Here is an 18,422-nt window from a genome sequence, read left to right as displayed (position 1 = left end):
TTGTTACGTGAAGAAACTAATCTTGTCCACTCTCCATCCCTGCACTCAACATGCAGCCCGGCACAAGGGGGGAAACAATGCTGACTACTGTAAGCTGATCCTGCCCACTAAAGGGATGAGCACCACTGGGGACCTCTATCCCCTGCTGAGTGGCACACAGTAGGTACTCAACTCAGTGCTGCCCAAGACCTGGCATTAGCAGGTGCTTGGCATGTTGAATTTTTTCTTATTTCAGTATTCCCAGAGCTAAGAATGGTGCCCAATACATAGTATGCCCTCAATAAAGACTCCAACAGATTTAAAAATGAGTATGTGTCCCTAATATCTGACTCAGGTTGATCAATAAATGCCTGATGACCAACTCCATCGCTGACAGGAGAATCATTACTCCTCTTCCACACTCTAGGAAACCTTCCTTCACGGTGGACACGGCGGAATAGGCTTGTTCCTGCCCAGTCTCCCAGTGCCCAGCCCTGTTCCCAGGCATACAGTAAGCACTCCATTAATGCTGCCGATGTGCAAGTAGCGGCCGAGCAAGAACACATGGAAACCACCTGCTACAGAGCCCGCGGCGGTCTGCCTAGGTGGCCTGGAGTCCGGGCAAGTGCGTGAAGGCCCCGGCGGTCGCTGTGGCTTTTTGCCAGCTGCTTCAGAGCTCCTCATGAGCAGCACTGTCCAGCGGGGACTGGAGCACATCCGAGTTCTTGGCCTCGCGGCTCAGCGCCTGCTGTTCACGCATCTTCTGGGACTTGGCTCGGTCCCAGTCAGTCTTAACCTGCTCGTTATTCCATACGACCGAGGTCTCGGTGTCACTCACATAGCCGTCGTCCCCCGTGTAGTGTGTAGGATAGATGAGGAGCGGCTCCACGGAGAAGGCGCGCAGGTTGCGGGGAGAGAAATGGGTCTTATACTCTGACCTAGGGGAGGCAGGAGACACACAGCCTTCAAGTCCACGAGGACTCATCCCACTGCCCCCAGCCCGAGCCCAGCAGTCCCCTGCCCTGATCTTCCGGGACTCAAAGTCCACCGTCTGCCACCAACCCCCCTACACACTCCCTCACAGACAACTTACACTGGGTGCTTGTCAAACATGACAGGCAGGAACTCGTCAACAGGTAGCATTTTGGTCAGGGGTTCGGCACCAACCAGTTTACGAGCTCCTTGCAGGGAGATCACATAGGCCAGCGTCCAGTAGGAGTAATCAGCCTCCACCAGGTTCCTCACGCGAGGCACAGCCTTTTCAGGGTGCTCAACCTGCATGCGCTTCCGGCCCACGTAGCTGAGGTGAAGAATCGCAGACTTGTTACACGTCCCCACCTCCCAGAGAATGCTCCCCAGACTTCAGGAACAGGACTGGGCACAGGGAAATTGGGCGGGACCCAAGTCAATCCAACAGAGAGCAGAGCTCTGATATCCTGCAGGCTCTGTCCCTAAGCGCCAGGCTGTGCCTCTGAGCCCTGGCAATCCCCAGGCCGGTACCACAGGCTGATGTCCCTTCTCCACCCGCTCCACCAACCCCCAACTCACATGAGGTCCCAGTCTAGGCCCTCGCGCTCCACATCCCGCATGAGGTTCATCAGACGTCTCTTGAAGAAGATCTCGAAACGCAGATCGTCCTCAAACACGAGTGATTTCTCTAGTCCCCGGTCGACCACCTGAAGGAGGGCGGCCCGCCGAGTCACAGACCCAGCCCGAGCTGCTGGTTAGGAGGAAATGTGCATCCCGACCTTCCACAACTAGCTGTTTGCCCACCACGTCTCTCTTCTCCCACTTGCCGGGGCTCGTCCTGCCCCAGGACCTTTGCCTGTGACATCAAGAAGCTTTCCTCTTGGGAACAACAAGCAGGTCCTCTCACCCTTCCTCTTGGTCTAGGAGGCTTCACTGTCATCCAGTGGAGCTAACAGACTGCCCATGAGGAACTTCAGGAAAGAAGGGTGGCCCACGTAAGCACCCGTTACTTTGGGCAGCCAGGCGCCCCTTTTCCTGTACCTCATCATCTGGGGTCAACACCCGACCCATCCAGCTTCCAATTTGCAGGTCCCAAGTTTGGTTCTCACGTGACATCGCGGCACATCATTATCTGCTGTTCCCTAACACATGGCCCTGCAATACTAACACCAGAGGCCATCACGTCTACATAAACAGGCAGCGGAGTCAGGCTGGAGTGCAGAGGTCTCGCTGGGGGATCACAGCCCCAGGCCTCACCTGCAGCCCCCACCACGCCCAGCCCGTCTTCTGCACCTGAGCAACGCAAGTGGCCACCCCACCGTGAAGAGTTCATGGGGCAGCCACAGGTCCTGCTGCGGTATGCAGGCGGCAGCATGGGGGCCACAGTCCCTCCCTGGGCCTCTGAGGAGACTGAGGGCTGCAGGCCAGGCGCCTCACCGTGATACCCACCTCCTTCCAGATGTTGTAGTGACTGAGGAAGCAGCCCAGCTCTCCCTTGGTGAGCGGTCGCCCATGGTAGGGGTCCCGATAGCCAGGCAGCATCTGGATGCCCAGGGCCTCCACCTGGCTGGTGTTCATGGCTCTGCGGGTCCAGGGGGAGGAGGACAGTAGGGAAGGCAAGGGTGGGAAAAAAGCAAGGGGGATGGGGAGGAGGGAGAGGAGGAGGAGGAGGAAAGAGGCATAGGGAGAAGGATGGGAGGATGGGGAGGAGGATGGGGAGGAGGGAGGAGGGAGAGGAGGAGGAGGAGGAAAGAGGCATAGGGAGAAGGATGGGAGGATGGGGAGGAGGATGGGGAGGAGGGAGAGGAGGAGGGAGAACAGGTGAGGAGGAGGGGGAGGAGGAGGAGGAAAGAGGCATAGGGAGAAGGATGGGAGGATGGGGAGGAGGATGGGGAGGAGGGAGGAGGAGGATGGGGAGGGAGGGGTGAGGTAAGAGGTTCTGCAGAAGCAGCTCTGTCTACTGACCAACCTCTGCCGCCTGTGAATGCCCCCACCCGGCTGGGTCTGAGTCCACCACCCACCCCACCCCACTTGGCAGCCTGTCTGAGGATCTGCCAGAGTTGGCTCCATCCCCTCCATATCTCCGTATGTACAAGCACACACATGCACACACATGCACGCACATGCATACGCACACAGGTACACACACGCGCACACATGCACACACACGCGCACACATGCACGCACATGCACACACACATGCACACATACACACACGCGCACACATGCACACACACGCGCACACATGCACGCACATGCACACACATGCACACATACACACACATGCACGCACATATACACACGCGCACACAGATACACACATGTGCACACATGCACACACACACACACGCACGCACATACACACACACACACACACACATGCACACGTGACATACTTGCCATCCACAGCCTCCACCAGCCGGCAGTCGATCTCCTGCTCCTGCAGGGCCCGCAGCATGCGTTCTCGCCGGTCTCGCCTCCGCTTCAGGTTGATCATGAAGACCTGTGGCCAAAGCCTCAGTGAGCCCCAGGTCAGACGTCCGCCTCCCCCTCCCGGGTGGGGAGGGAAGGCCCGGCCCACCTCGTCAAAGCCCATCTTGTCCGCAGTCTTGCTGGGTGCTGAGATGAACCGCGACAGCCGCACTGGAGGATGCTTCACTGAGGGGAAGGAAGCAGGGGTCGCTGGGGTCGCTGGGGTCGCGCTCCCGGTACGACTGGGCTACGCTCCCGTCTCAGCTGTTGGCACCAGCTCCCAAGTGGCCCACCCTCCTGCCCAGAGCAAATGAGACCTCAGCTATGACACCCGGGGGCAACCGCCGGGCCCGACTGGTCAGGATCCTCTTCCGGCCCCCAGTGTCCGCCTTGGACTCAGGGGACTGTCCTTGCTCTCTTAACTCCACCTCTAACATCTTGGAAGGAATGTGGGGTCTGTCCACTCACACTGTACTCCCAGTGCCCAGCACAGAGCTTGGTATACAGCAGGTGCTCAATATGTACTGCAGAATTATGTGTGATGATTTGGACCATCCAGCCCCGGCTCTCCTCAGTCACACGCTCAGAAGCTTTGCAGAAATGCAGTGAGGCTCCCACTGGCTGCTGTCACCCCAACTGTGTCCCCCTAAATGCTGCGTGGGTGTACCGACCCTCCTGACTTTAGTCTTTCAGCTGGGGTTTCGCGCTGTAGCCCAGGCTGGCCTGCGATCCATCCCTCGGCCTCAGACTCCTGAGTCCCACCCCATGAACAGGACTGTCACTCAGCAGCTCCCCTTCTGTTCGTGGGGTGCATGCGAGACTCACCCATGACCTCGAGCTGCACGTGCATGAAGCTCTCCGCCTCGTCCTGCAGGCTGCTGTGCGCCCGCAGCGGTACGGGCAGGAAGCCGTACACCTCCTTGTTGCACAGGTACATCTGCACCTCTGGGAGCGGGACAAGAGGGAGGGCAGTGTGGGCACGCCGCCCCGCGCTCGGGACGGAGGGAAGGCAGTGTGGGCACGCCGCCCCCGTGCTCGGGACGGAGGGAGGGCAGTGTGGGCACGCCGCCCCGCGCTCGGGACAGAGGGAGGGCAGTGTGGGCACGCCGCCCCCGTGCTCGGGACGGAGGGAAGGCAGTGTGGGCACGCCGCCCCGCGCTCGGGACGGAGGGAGGGCAGTGTGGGCACGCCGCCCCGCGCTCGGGACGGAGGGAGGGCAGTGTGGGCACGCCGCCCCGCGCTCGGGACGGAGGGAGGGCAGTGTGGGCACGCCGCCCCGCGCTCGGGATGGAGGCAGCGCAACGGTGAGCGGCAGACCTGCCTGGGCCGCGGGACCCTCAACTGAAGCCGAAACGTTACTACTTTTCATTTCAGATTTTGGTCAGTCTTCAAAAACGTAACAGCTGATTTTGATTTGTGAGTGTTCAAAAACAAAATGGGATCAGCTCTCAGCAGCCAGGGTGCCACGGTCCAGGGGGTACCCACACGAGAGCAGATTCTCCCTCCCTCTCTCTCTCTCTCTAGGTTTTCCGAGACAGGGTTTCTCTGTGTAGCCCTGGCTGTCCTGGATCTCGCTCTGTAGCCCAGGCTGGCCTCGAACTCAGAGATCTGCCTGCCTCCGCCTCTGAGTGCTGGGATTAAAGGTGTGCGCCACGTCTAAAGATCTGCACTCCATCCCCAGGACCCACAGTGAAGAGAACTGACGCCTGCAGGTTGACCTCCGACCTCCACGTGTGAGCTGTGGTGTTCACACGCAAGTGAACGCAGTGCAGACTGAGGAGGGAGGCCCCGATCCACACACCCACCAACGAGCGCACGCACACACACACACACACACACACACACACGCACACGCACACACACACCTGGGAGAAGATGAAGACAGCAACCATGCAGGTCTATTTTTGTTGTTTGGTACGGGACCTCACTGTGTGTGCCACGAATTTACCATCCTCCTGACTCAGCCTCACACCTGATGGTCAACGAGTCTGAAGGAGCTGGGGGTTGAGGCCGGTCCAGGCAGCCATGCTGCAGAGACACTGGGCCCCAGGGCTGCAGCGGGACCTCCCTGAACACAGCCGTGACCAGGGCATCTGCACTCTGCACTTCTGTTCTTGGACCCGTGCAGTTTGAACCCACCCAGCCACCGGGTGCCCAGCCTCACTCACCTGCCTGCTTGCAGGAGAAGGCAAAGACGATGATGTCATCAAAAGACCAGGTGTAGTCGGGGTGCGGTGGGTAGAAGGCCAGGCTCCTGGATGCGGTCTTACGCAGGTCGATGAGAAAGGTGGAGTGCACCATGGGAACCGCAAAGCAGCCTCTGCGGTCCCGCTTTCGGATGGGGATGTAGGCAGGGGTGCGTTTGTAGTAGCCCTGCGGTGGGAATTGGGGGTGGTAGTCAGGGGGTGCTGGAGCCCACAGTGAGGTGCACACCTTGATTCCTGCATCCAGCTACAGCAGGCACCCCCAAGAGCCATGTGGCCTCCAGCAGCTCCCTACTGTGATCTCCGGATCATAGTGGACATGGCTGGGTCCGCCGGAGTCCATCCCCAGTTGCCCCAGTCTGTTGGAACACCTGGATCGAGCCACGCCTGAAGGTCCCTCCTGGAACAGCCACTCCCTTGCGGTCACCACGTGAATTTGGGCCAGTCTCTCTCTGCTCTTGCTCCCACCTCAGTAATGAAGGGGTTGGGGACACCTGCAGACCCCACCCTGATGGTGTCTGTCTGTCCCGGCCCCCACCTACCTGGGAAGTCATCCCACACCAGAAGTTGGAGTACGCTGCGCGGGAGTCCAGCATCGGGGCCACCACCGTCTTGTTCTCAGCGATGAGAAGACTCAGAGTGTCAGGGTTGGTGATCAAGTTATCACTGTCCACAAACTGCAAAAGGTCACCTGCTGTGAGCATGACCAGGCCCAGCTGGAGGTATGGACATCCCATGGAGTCCTTGGTCCCCTCAGCACCTCTGTGGGGCTGCAGAGACGGCTCAGCAGTAAAGAGCACCGGCTGCTCTTGCAGAGGACCCGGGTTTGGTTCCCAGCACCCAAAGGTGACTCAGGACTATCCAGTTCCAGGGGATCTGACGCCCTCTTCTGGCCCTGGGCACCAGGCAGGTATGTGGTACAGACATACATGCAGGCAAACCATTCATTTATACACATTAAAAAACGATAATAAAAATAACTGGGTTGTGAGGCTGGGTGTGGCTCAGCGTGGTAAAGTGATTGGTGCACAGGCATAAGGTGCCCGGGCTGCACACCCAGCCCCTGTGGAGAAAGCTGTGACTTGTATGCAGGGATCTCAGCACTGGGGATTGGAAACAGGAGCTGGACCAGTGGGTTCCGGCTTCAGAGAGACTGACTCGGAGTAACACACAAAGAAATAATAATTTTTTTTATTATTTAAAAATAAAACCCTGACCATTAGGGCTGGGGTCGTGGCTGGCAGCCAGGCCGGGGCCCACCCACCACGGTGAGCTGTAATGGCGGGGCAGCCCCACAGTTCATTACGCGTACACCAATATCCCAAGCCCAGCCCCCATTTTAGCCACAGCCTGACCTGACCAGGGACTGACCTTTTTCTATGTTCTGGACACTGACCCACCTTCTATTCACTCTGTGCAACTTTTTAGAACATGTGATCAGCTGCCACCTGCACCTCCGTGAACCAGGCTCCATGGTTCCCTGGGGTGTCCCCAGATGGGGATGTGGCTGCCCCTGGGGAGCTTTGGTATCAACTGCCAGTCCTACCTAGTCCCTGCAAACACTGGATATTATGTGAGCCAGGGCAAGCCTGGCAACACCCCCAAAAGTTAGAGAAAGACAAGTCTAACTTTCCATCCTAGGAAATGAACCCCAAAGAATGGAAGGGTTCAAACATGGCACCCATCACAGGAACCAAAAAGTGAAATACACAAATGCCCCTGAGCAGAGGCATTTGTATGGAGGCTACAATTTGGAATATTACTCGGCCACCAAAAAGACACACAAATTCTCGCTGATGTTAGGATGATCTTTTTGTACACTGTGTGAAGATGTGTCTGTTCTTTCTCACCTGCCTAAAGCATCTTCTGTTTGGTTTAATAAAGAGCTGAACAGCCAATAGCTAGGCAGGAAAGGATAGGCGGGACTTCCAGGCAGATAGGAACTCTGGGAAAGAATCTGAGGTGGAGATTTGCCAGTCAGAAGCGGAGGAAGTCAGATGTACGGTATTGAGGAGAGGTAACGAGCCATGTGGCAGAACATAGATTAATATAAACGGGCTAATTTAAGTTAGAAGAGCTAGCTGGGAACAAGCCTAAGCTATAGGCCCAGCTTTCATAATTAATTCTAAGTCTCCATGTCATTGGCAGGGAGCTGGCGGTACAAAGAAAGCCCCCTACACGCTATGAAGTGGTTGAGGCTGAGTTTCCAGACACACAGGCCACACAGCGTGTGGTTCAAGGAATGTCAGTCAGGGAGGGAAGCAGATCAGACCGGGCCGGGGAGGGAGGGCAGAGGGCACCTTCGGGGGTGGAAGGCTCTGAAATAAAAGATGATTGTTGTACAAAGTGATGGCCAAAATCGGAGAACTGCGCACACTGCAAGGTTAACTCGGTGTTAGGTAAACTGCAGCTCAGTTAAACCACATAGCCACAAAGTGACCTCATGGCAGGCAGCTGGGCTTCACTGCCCCAACACCACACACACACACACACACAACACACACACACACACACACAGCTCCGTAGGAAGAGGTCCCGCAACAGCGGGCCTTAACCAGGTGCAACGGCACACTTGGGTCTCTGACTTCGAGGCCAGCCTGGTCTACAGAGGGTGTCCAGGATAGCCAGGGCTACAGAGAAAACCGTGTCTCAGAAACCATAAATAAATAGCAAGCCTGGTGTGATGGTGCATGCCTGGCATCCCAGTACTCAGAGGCAGAGGCTGGTGGGTCTGTGAGTTTGAAGCCAGCCTGGTCTATAGAGAGAGTTCCAGGACAGTCAGGGCTACATAATGAAAAGCTACATTTGAAAAAATTAGGGCTAGCCGGGCAGTGGTGGCGCACGCCTTTAATCCCAGCACTCAGGAGGCAGAGCCAGGCTGATCTCTGTGAGTTCAAGGCCAGCCTGGTTCTAAAGAGTGAGTTCCAGGAAAGGCACAAAGCTGCACAGAGAACCCTGTCTCAAAAAACAAAACAAAAATAAAACAAACAAACAAAAAAATTAGGGATGGAGAGGTGGCTTCGTGGTTAAGAGCACTGGCTGGTCTTCCAGAAGACCGAGATTCAATTCCCAGCACCCACATGGCAGCTCACAACTGTCTGTACTCCAGTTCCAGGGGGTCCGACACCCTCACACCAATGAACGTAAAATAAAATTAAAAAAGAAAAAAAAGAAAGCACCAGCTGTAACCAGAGGTCCCGCAGAGCCCTGCAGCCGGCTTGAACACCGAGTGTGAGCGCCTGGCCGGGCACTGCCTTTGTGATCGCTCCCTTTTGTCTGTCTCTTCTCGGAGTTCTTCCTGAAGGTACAGAGCCTTTGCAAAACTTAGTTATGAGAGGACTTGGAAAACCAAGAGGTCTCCTGACTGAGAATCGCCTGGGGAGATGGTTCCTTCAAACAACTCTAGAGAAGAGGTTTTGCTTCTCGGAAACTGACTCACTAAGGTGTAAGTCGCATAACAGTAAAAATGGGTTCTGTGGAGCCAAGGGTAGTCAATTCCCCAGAAGCTGGTTTTCCTGCTGTTCGGCTAAACCTGAAATTCATCCTGGAGTGACCGGACCCGCAGCCAGAGAAGAATTTCACAGTCCAGTGCTGTGCTCCAAAGTCCCCTAGCACCAAAAACTGTAACTTTCTATAAAAAGCTTCTTTGAGTAAACTGTCACAGTGACATCCAGGCTGGCGGAGGACGACTGTCAGAAGAGCCAACCTCAAACCACAGAAGCCAAAAGCAGGAAAGGGACATGGTGTCTGTTCTGGAGGCTCCACAAGGTTCCAGGAGCTTCTGGAAGCTCAAACCAGGGACAGGCAGCTGAGGAGCCTACTTAACACATCAAAGCTGGACCTGGCCACGCAGTTCTCCCAGCATCCCTCAGTCCCTGTCTGTTACAGGGGTACGGCGGACATCACCCGCCCTCTACCCTGAACTCTCCAGCCCCGGGGCTGGGCTGCCCCTCCCCAGGGGCTCGTCCCTGCATAATCCAGACATTTTGGTTACCTGCCCCTTTCCTACCTTTGGCCTCCTGGCTACAGCACCTGGCCCCCAACTCTCCCCAGCTCAGTCAGGTCATGTCCACTCTGGACTCTCAGATGTCCCTCTCCGCCGACGCTCTCCCTTTTATCTACCATAACCCTCCTCCTCCACCATTCCTAGGAGCTGTCACGTCCTTCCTTTTTAATGTCTTTTTTTTTTTTTTCCCCGTTCATCTAGGGCTGAAACTCGGGAGTAGCCTGAATGAGTTCCCTCTGCAAGGACTGGGCCGCTCTGATCGGCTGCTGCTCTGACTCTCCTACGCTGTGGACCCGCCATTTGCTTCTGCTGGCTTCCTCCCTTCCTCCATCTCCCTACTCAGTAAGCTCCTCCCTCCCGGCTGCGCCCTCTCGGGGCGATCACCCTGTGGGCAATCTCCCTGCTATGGCCTCGGGGACCCCACCGTGCGCACGTGTGCATTTCTAAGACACTTGCACTTCTCCGGCCGCTGTGTCCTCTGCGGCTCTAACCACTTGTCTCTCCCCGTCCACGGAGCCCCCTGCTTCGTCTACTACGAAAGCCACACGGGTGTGTCAGGAAGCTTCCTCTGGCCTTACCAGGCCCCCTCATATGGAAAGGACGCCTCTCCTCTGTGACTTGGGACATTTCTCTCGGACAAATCTCTCAGTCTGCTTGGGGACGCCCCAGATTGAAACTGTGGCTCCTCAGCTTCTTCCTGGACTTCTTCCCCGTCCCTAGGCGCTGCCTACGTGCTCTGGGGCCTTCCACCTTTCCTTGGCCCCTTCCCCCTCCAGCTACCTGCTCTGTCGTCCCTGGTGCCCTCCGAGGCCGGTACATTGCGAGTTTCCTTGCCTCCCCAGGTGCTGCCTGCTAAGTCCTGCAGCCTCTCTATGCCCTCATGGCTTCAGGGACATTGGATCCCTCCCTCGGGTGGAGTTCCTGCTTGCCCCTCACGCTACGCTACGCTACGCTACGCGGCTACACCGTTCTGTCTCTTAGCCCCTTCCTCCCCTGCTCATTGGACTCAGAGATTTTCTTAAAGCTTTGCTGTCTTCCTGAGGTGGCACAATCGAGTTCCAAATTCCCGCAGATTGTAACAACTTCTGCCAGCGCCCAAGCAAATGATCCCCAAGTCTCTTATCTCTTAAATCTTTGCCTCTATGATTTCTCTGTGCTCTGCTCTCAAATCTTTTAAGATTATTGTGTAAACACCCTTTATCTCAGGATTGATTCGTAAGTTCACTGAGTGTGGTTACAGAATCTGTAACAAAATTTAGCTTAAAACTTATAGCAGGGCTGAAGAGATAGCTCAGCGGTTAAGAGTACTAGCTGCTCTTCCAGAGGACCTGGGTTCAATTCCCAGCACCCACATGGCACACACACAGTCTGTAACTCCAGTTCCAGGGAATCTGGAACACACAGACATACATTCAGGCAAAACAGCAATGCAAATAAAATAAAAATGAGTAAATCTTAAAAAACTTAAACCAAAAAAACCCACATATAAAAAAAAAAAAAAAAAAAAAAAAACTTATAGCAAAAGGCTACAGTTAAAACCTGTATGATGTGGGAATCTTAATTTGCTACAACATCTACATATGTGATTCAACTCTTATCTAGACTATACTGCATGTGTAACTTAGATTCAACTCTTGTTTAGGAAAGCAGAGTTCCTAAATAGCAACCATGTGGCCCTCCACCACCTTGGCTGATGGCCTTCAGGTTGTAAGCAGCCACATGGCCGGCAGCCATCTTTACTAAGTAAGGTTAACGGGTATGTGCCATGTGACTTCCCCAACTTAAGGTGACCACGGGGCATAAAGCAGCAATTATAAAACTTCTCAGTCCTTCCAAACCCTTAGTGTATCACTGTCTCTCCTTTTAAACTAAGAAAACAAGAGTTCTCTAAAATATTTTGGATTGGCATGAATTTTTGTGTGGTGATAAAACTTGTCTACTAGGAATAGCTGACTTAGGATGTATGTGTGACCACTTACGTCTTTGCTGACTCTTCAACACCTAGCTGCTAGAAAATTTACACAAGTACCAATATATGTTTGATAAAAAGTCGCCAGTCTCTACGGACTGTATCTATGATTTAAAAGTTTTATTTTGATTCTAGAAGAGCTTCATTTCAAAACTTGTTATTTTTTTAAAGTTAAACCTAATGGGTGGAAAGTGGAATGTTTCAAAGCTAAGCCTATAAAGCAACTAGTCAGGTATACACGGCCCTCAAACTCCAGATTACAGACTCTGAAGTGCTCCTCACTGTGCTAAAAGCATCCGTCTAATCTAGAGGAAAGCATGCTCATGCTTTTAACCAAAATCACTTTTGGGTTCCCAAGCTTTTACTGTGACTCAAAGGGGTCTACTGCCTTTTCTACAATGTGGATTTTTTTTTTTTTTTTTCGAGACAGGGTTTCTCTGTGTAGCTTTGCGCCTCTCCTGGAACTCACTTGGTAGTCCAGGCTGGCCTCGAACTCACAGAGATCCGCCTGGCTCTGCCTCCCGAGTGCTGGGATTAAAGGCGTGCGCCACCACCGCCCGGCTACAATGTGGATTTTTGTACAAATTACAAATAGTGGGAATGCTAGTGTGTCTAAAACTTATCTCTTTTTATAAACTTAAAAATTATTGAAAGCTTCAGGGAATCAACTTGGGCCACCTCTCACAGGTCAAATGGACTCCAGGTAAGTATTGTCAGCCAACAGCCTGAGGCTGGGATCTCTCTCTCTCCCTGACTCCCTTCCCTCGGCTACCAGGACCATGGGCTTAAAAGTATGAAACGTACACCTAAGAAAATAACCTCCCCGTAAACGCCTTCACTTTACTTCTGTTCCAGCAGATTTCCAATTAAAGACTGCTGCCTTCACGTCCCTCTCCCCAGAAGGTCCTGCTGAGCCTGGACAGCGAGGGAAGCAGTCTGCTCTTCCTGACTTGGCCAACATTCCAGCTTTTTTGGGTCCCCAACTACGATGCCAACAGGAAGCAGTCATAGACATTACTCTGCCCCTTATTATTCATTCATTATCAACGTAGCTGAGGTGCCTATTTAACATTTCAAAGTGGACCTGGCTGCCAGGTTCTCCCAGCATCCCTCAGTCCCCACCTGTTACAGAGGATGGCTGGTATAACCCATCCTCTACCCAGCTCAGTCTGGTCATGTCCACTCTGGACTCTCCCACATGGCCCCGCCTCGACCCATGCTCTCCTTTTATCTACAATAAACTTTCTCCTCCACCACACCCGGGAACAGCCATGTCCGTTCCTTTCCTTTTTATTTTTTTTTTTCATTCACCTCTGAAACGTCCCAGGTCCATACTATTTCTCTTCCACCTCCAGCATCTACTTTCACTTCTGTAAAATGGGAGCTGGGTCCACCTTCCTCCTTCCAGAGTCTCTTTGTCCTCTCCAAGCTGAAGTCACCTGCCTTCCCCACAGGCCTCCTAGATCCGGGCATCCGGGATGAGGCCATCGGCGGCCCTCCATCCAAGCCTGGTCATCTGAGTTCATGGGGGAGACAACAGACTCCCCAAAGTCGTCTTCCGGCCTCCCGAGGTTAGGACAACATGTGACAACCCACAAATAAATAAATAAACATCGTCAAGAACACAAAACAAAATCATGTCCGCATGGCTGGGCCCTGCCTCTTGTATATCCCGACTGAGTCCCTCCTGGGGTGTGAGCCTGGGACTGGGGGCGTCAAACACAGCCAAGCTCACAGTAGCTCCGACCTCCCCCTCTGCTGAACCTGTGAAAACAGGTTCCCTGCAGAGGCATGAGGACAGTGCTGCTCTTGGGTGCAGAATCCAGCTCTGCCCAGCACACGCGAGACCCCGAGACCTGGGTTCACCTCAGCAACTACACAAGGAAAAGCAACTCGGTTACAGTGAGGGAGCTCAAGCCGGTTACCTCAGCACCTGGGCGGCTGAGGCAGGAGGACCACTGGTTGCAGGCTAGTGTAAACGACACAGCAAGGATTTACAGCAAGCAATCAACCAATCAGCAAACAGAACAGACAAGACACTGGAATCCAACCGCAGGAACTCTCGGGGCCGCAAGCCAGATCCAGCCACGTGCCTGAGTCCACCGACTGTCAGGACAGGGGCCAGAGAGCCATGGACACTCAGCCTGATGCTACACACACACACACACACACACACACTTCACTGGGGACCAAAGAGATGGCTCAGCGGTTATAGCACTGGCTGCTCTTACGGAGGACCCAGGTTCAGTTCCCAGCACCTACATGGCAGCTCACAACCGTCTGCAACTCCAGTTCTGGGGGATGTGACACCCTCTACTGACCTCTACAGGTACCAGGACACATGTGCTGTACAGACATGTAGACAAAACACCCATGAGCACAAAATAAAAACAAATTAATCTAGCTGAGCATAGTGGCGTACACCTTTAATCCCAGCCTTCAGGAGGCAGAGGCAGGTGGATTTCCGTGAGTTCTAGGATAGCCTGGTCTACAGAGTGAGTTCCAGAGCTCCCAGGGCCACACAGGGAAACTTTGTCTCAAAACAAATAAATAAATAAATAAATAGTTCAAACCCCACCCCCACCCACAAGCATGTGAGTGCAGTGCCCGCACAGGCCAGAAGGGGGCATCAGATTCCTCAGGACCTGAGGTTAGCTGCTTGTGAGCCGGTCCTGGGCCCTTGGTCCTGGGTCCTCTACAAGGGCGCCCAGTGCTCTTACCCACTGAGCTCTCCAGCCCCAGAAGCTGCCTCCTTACAGGAAGTCAGGGAAGAGGAAGTCAGGCCTCGGCCGCTGCTTGGCACTTTCACGGCTCTAGCTGGGGTCCCTTGGTGCTCCACAGCGAGCCAAAAAAAGTCAATCCCAGGACCCCAGGGTGGAAGAGAGGCCCACTCCTGGAGTCTGACCTCGCCTGCCCCTTATACACAAATAATCTTATTTTAAAACATGTATTTTAAAAAATGCAATGTAGTAAGCCGGGCGGTGGTGGTGCACGCCTTTAATCCCAGCACTCGGGAGGCAGAGCCAGGCGGATCTCTGTGAGTTCGAGGCCAGCCTGGGCTACCAAGTGAGTTCCAGGAAAGGCGCAGAGCTACACAGAGAAACCCTGTCTCAAAAAACAAAAAAACAAAAAAATGCAATGTAGTATCCAACTCCAAGGGGATCTAAAGCTACTTGTCCTTTTTTGGGCCCTGGTGTGAGGCCCCAGGCCTCAGTGCCCACCCAGGCCTCAGTGCCCACCCAGGCCTCAGTACCCACTGGACTAGCACAGCACCCTCCCCTCTTTTTTTTGAGACAAGGTTTTCTGTGCAGCCCAGTGTGGTTACTCATGGTTCCTAAATCTCCGTCTGGACAGCCCAGCTCTCCCACTCAGAACTCACCATGATATAATCAGCCCACATGTCCCTAGCCGACTTCAGTGCCGCTTGGCGCAACTTCATGACATGCTCGTAGCGGGAGTCAGACCAGTGTTTGGGGCCCTCTTCATCCGGGTAGGCGCTGTGGGAGAGTAGCTGTGATGTAGGGGTTGTGGGGCACCCCGCCACACCTGGGAGGGGATCACAGAAGCCTCCACAGAGGAAAAGGCTGCAGCGGATCTGAAGGCCTCCAAGCAGAGGCAGGTGCAGGGGCCCAGAGCCACAGAGGCTGCTGGCAAGCTGGGGACCAAGGAAAGCTCTGCACGGCGAGGGAGATCCTGAGGCCATCGAGGTGCCTCTGGGCACAAAAGGAACAGGAGAGCCCACGAAGATGACTGGATACAAACCCACAGGCTGCTGTGTGGGGGTGGACATCTGTGATTCCAGCACTCAGGAGACTGAGGCAGGAGGATGGCAAGTCCCAGGCCAGCCTGGACTACAGTGAGACAGGCTCATCACGGAGTTAGAGGAGAGGAGGCTGGCAACACTCGGAGGCAGGAACACAAGCAAGTGACCACCAGACACAAAGGAATTCCGCCACGGGGGTGTGGCAGGTTTGTGTCCAAGGCTGGACAATGGAGTGAAGGACATTGGGGACAAAGGTCTGCCGGAGGATCGCAACCCGCTGGTGACGCCCAGGGTGGGGGTAGGGCGTGCGTGCTGGCTCTTAGCTTGGGTACCCCAGTGAGGACTGGAGGCTCACCTAGGTTCCTCGGCAGGTCGCCACTCCACAGAGTGGTACAAACCCTTCACAGCCACCAGCCACTCTCGAAGTATGGCCGAAGTGTTGTCAGAGTTATGATCGGTGGCCACCCTGTGAACACGAGGGGAGGGTGGGTCAGAGCAGTTGGGGAAACAAAGGCAAGACACAACAACAGGATGGCACTGGGGGCTTCTCCATGCTGGCTCGGTCCTCACCAGCTACAAAGCCCTGGATAAGCACCCTCGGGCTCAGTGCCTATTGCCCAGCACAGCTCACTGACACACAGATGAATGAAGCCTGCTAATTTGGAAAGCTCATTGCTGTGAGGCCCTGTCACAAAGAAAAACTATGTAAAAGGAAACTGAGTCAGGATGTCAAGTTCCCAGGCTAGGGTCTCTTTGTGTGAAGAGTCCATTTCTCCCCACAGCCTTCAGGTCCCTTCCTTCATTCTCAGGTCACACAGGGGTCTGACTGGGGCTGGAAACCTGTTAAGTTCATTGACTTTATCTTAGCGTGGAATGCCGGCCCGAGCTTGGGGCGCCTGATCTGGAAGCTGCTGGCCTTGCACAGTGCGCTGGAAGGGTCTGGAAGCAACAGCCTGGCCCGTTCTGAGGGAGTCTGGGGTCCTATAGGGTCGCAGCTCAAAGAGAGGGCTGGCAGCAGCTCAGAATCTGTCGGAAGGGGGCAGTAACTCCGGGTCCCAAGCTGCAATGGGGACGAAACCCGGTACTTCGGGTACAAAGCCGAGCTCCCTGGGTGCATAAGCCAAGTCCCCAGGTAGAAAACCAAGTCCCTCGGGTGCATAAACAAGAGTCTCGGCAGGGCAGAGCCGAGTCCGCCAAGTGCATAATCGCGTCCCTCGGGTACAAAATCGGGTCCCCCGGGTGCACAGCCTAATCCCCCGAGGGCACAGCCGAGGCCCCGCGCACGCTGCCCAGGTCCGCAGCTCACCACAACGCCGTGCGCTCCCGTGGGTGGCGCAGCCGCTCCAGGGCGCCCAGCGTGGCCGGCAGCGCGGGCGCCGCGTTCCGCGCCAGCAGCGCGATGAGCACGCGCGGCGCCTGCAGCGGGGACTCGGGGCTCCAGCGCTCCTCGGGGAAGTAGCCGTCCGCGCCGCCCGGCAGCAGCGGCAGCAGCAGCAGCGGCAGCAACCGCAGGGCGCGGAACCCGCCGGGGAACGCCGCCATCGCGCCACGCGTCGCCTTTAAGCCGCTTTTCTGCCGGCGGACCAGGGCCGCTTCTTAAAGGGGTCTGGGGGCGGGGCTATCCAAGTCCCTCCCTCGACGCGCTCCTTAAAGGGAAGGGGCGCTCCGGCCGTACTGTGAGTCGTCGGGAGGGGAAGCGACAAGGCCGCTCCTTTAAAAGTTAACCCTGCTTTCCCGCCGACCGCCCCGTCCCCCTCGCATGACGTCACGTGCAGGATGGTTCCGGAGCCCCGCCCCCAGCTCGCACCTTAAAGGCGCAGAGCCGTCCCGTGACCGCGCCCTGGAAGTGTCGCCTGTCATGAGCCCTCTAAACTGACTCTGTGCTTCTGTACAGAGGCGTCTAGTTCGGACCATGTCAGCCTCAGTTTCCTCGGTTGCGACATGGTTATTTTCATTTGTTTGTTGCTTCTGAATATCATATTAAGGGGCCAGCGAAATGGCTCAGTGGGTAAAAGCGCTTTCTGCCTGGCGCCCTGAGTTCTGGAAGGAGCCAACCCACCCCAAAACTGTTGCCCTCTGACCTCCGTAAGAGTGCCGCGGCTTGTGTGTTCCCCCAACCTTTTATTTATTTTCTCATCTTCTGTGTACGAGTGTTTTGCCCATGTTGTCTGTACACCGTGTGCATGCATGGAGGTCAGAATCGGCGTCAGATCGGCTAGAACTGGAGGTACAGCTGGTGTGAACCACCATGTGGCTCTGGGAATCGAACTCTGGCCCTCTGGAAGAGCAACGAGTGGTCTTAACTGATGACATCTCCAGCTCCCTAAATGTATTTTGTCCCTTTTAATTTTATTTATTTGTGTGTTGGGGAGGGGATGTGGAAGTCAGGACAGTGTGTACGTGTGTGTCTGTGTGCGTGTGTGTGTCTGTGTGTGTGTGGGGGGTCTTTTCATTCCTTCCACCATGTGAGTCCAAGAGAAGAAACAAAGGGCCTCAGGCTTAGTGCCTTTACCAGGTGAACCATCTCACCAGCCCATTTTTTCTGGTTTTTGAAACAGGCCCACGCTTACTATAAAGTCACAGTGACCCTTCTGTGTCAGCCTCCTGTGTTTTGGGGTGACAGGCTACTCTGGTCCCTAGCCTCCCCCAGGAGCTGCTGAATTGGAAGGTCCTGGGATCAACCAGATACCTCCAAGTCCAGCCCCCTCCCTCCATGGCATTCTGTAAAATGAGTGACTTCAGAGACTTCCACAGGGCGTGAGGTTGGAGCCAGAACCCAAGGTCCTGTTTGTTGAATTGGTTATCTGGAGACACGACCCATATTTCCATAGAAACCCTTACAGGTTTTTTGTTTGTTTGTTTGTTTTTCAAGACAGGGTTTCTCTGTGTAGCCCTGGCTGTCCTGGAACTCACTCTGTAGACCAGGCTGGCCTAGAACTCACAGAGATCCTTCTGCCTCTGCCTCCGGAGTGCTGGGATTAAAGGCGTGCACCACTGCCCAGTTCTTGCAAGTTTTTTTTTTCTTTCTCACATCCTAATGAGGAATATTCTCACTAATCA

General features: G+C 54.9%; 1 protein-coding gene across 1 annotated transcript; it reads right to left on the bottom strand.

Annotated features, from left to right (window-relative positions):
• Nucleotides 1-90: 90 nt before the first annotated feature.
• Nucleotides 91-16,904, bottom strand: Colgalt1 (collagen beta(1-O)galactosyltransferase 1). The gene is made up of 12 exons (XM_059244759.1): nucleotides 16,669-16,904; nucleotides 15,718-15,828; nucleotides 14,979-15,096; nucleotides 6,167-6,301; nucleotides 5,589-5,793; nucleotides 4,246-4,365; nucleotides 3,530-3,606; nucleotides 3,345-3,451; nucleotides 2,398-2,530; nucleotides 1,528-1,655; nucleotides 1,073-1,279; nucleotides 91-917 (listed from the first exon to the last, which is right to left on the bottom strand). The coding sequence occupies exons 1-12, from the start codon at nucleotides 16,902-16,904 to the stop codon at nucleotides 650-652; spliced, it is 1,845 nt and encodes a 614-aa protein (XP_059100742.1). The 3' UTR covers nucleotides 91-649.
• Nucleotides 16,905-18,422: the final 1,518 nt, after the last annotated feature.

The sequence above is a fragment of the Peromyscus eremicus genome, chromosome 17 (genome assembly GCF_949786415.1).
Source record: "Peromyscus eremicus chromosome 17, PerEre_H2_v1, whole genome shotgun sequence".
Classification (NCBI taxonomy): Eukaryota; Metazoa; Chordata; class Mammalia; order Rodentia; family Cricetidae; genus Peromyscus; species Peromyscus eremicus.
The sequence above is the reverse complement of the archived record's forward strand: the minus strand, read 5'-3'. Positions and strand labels throughout refer to the sequence as shown.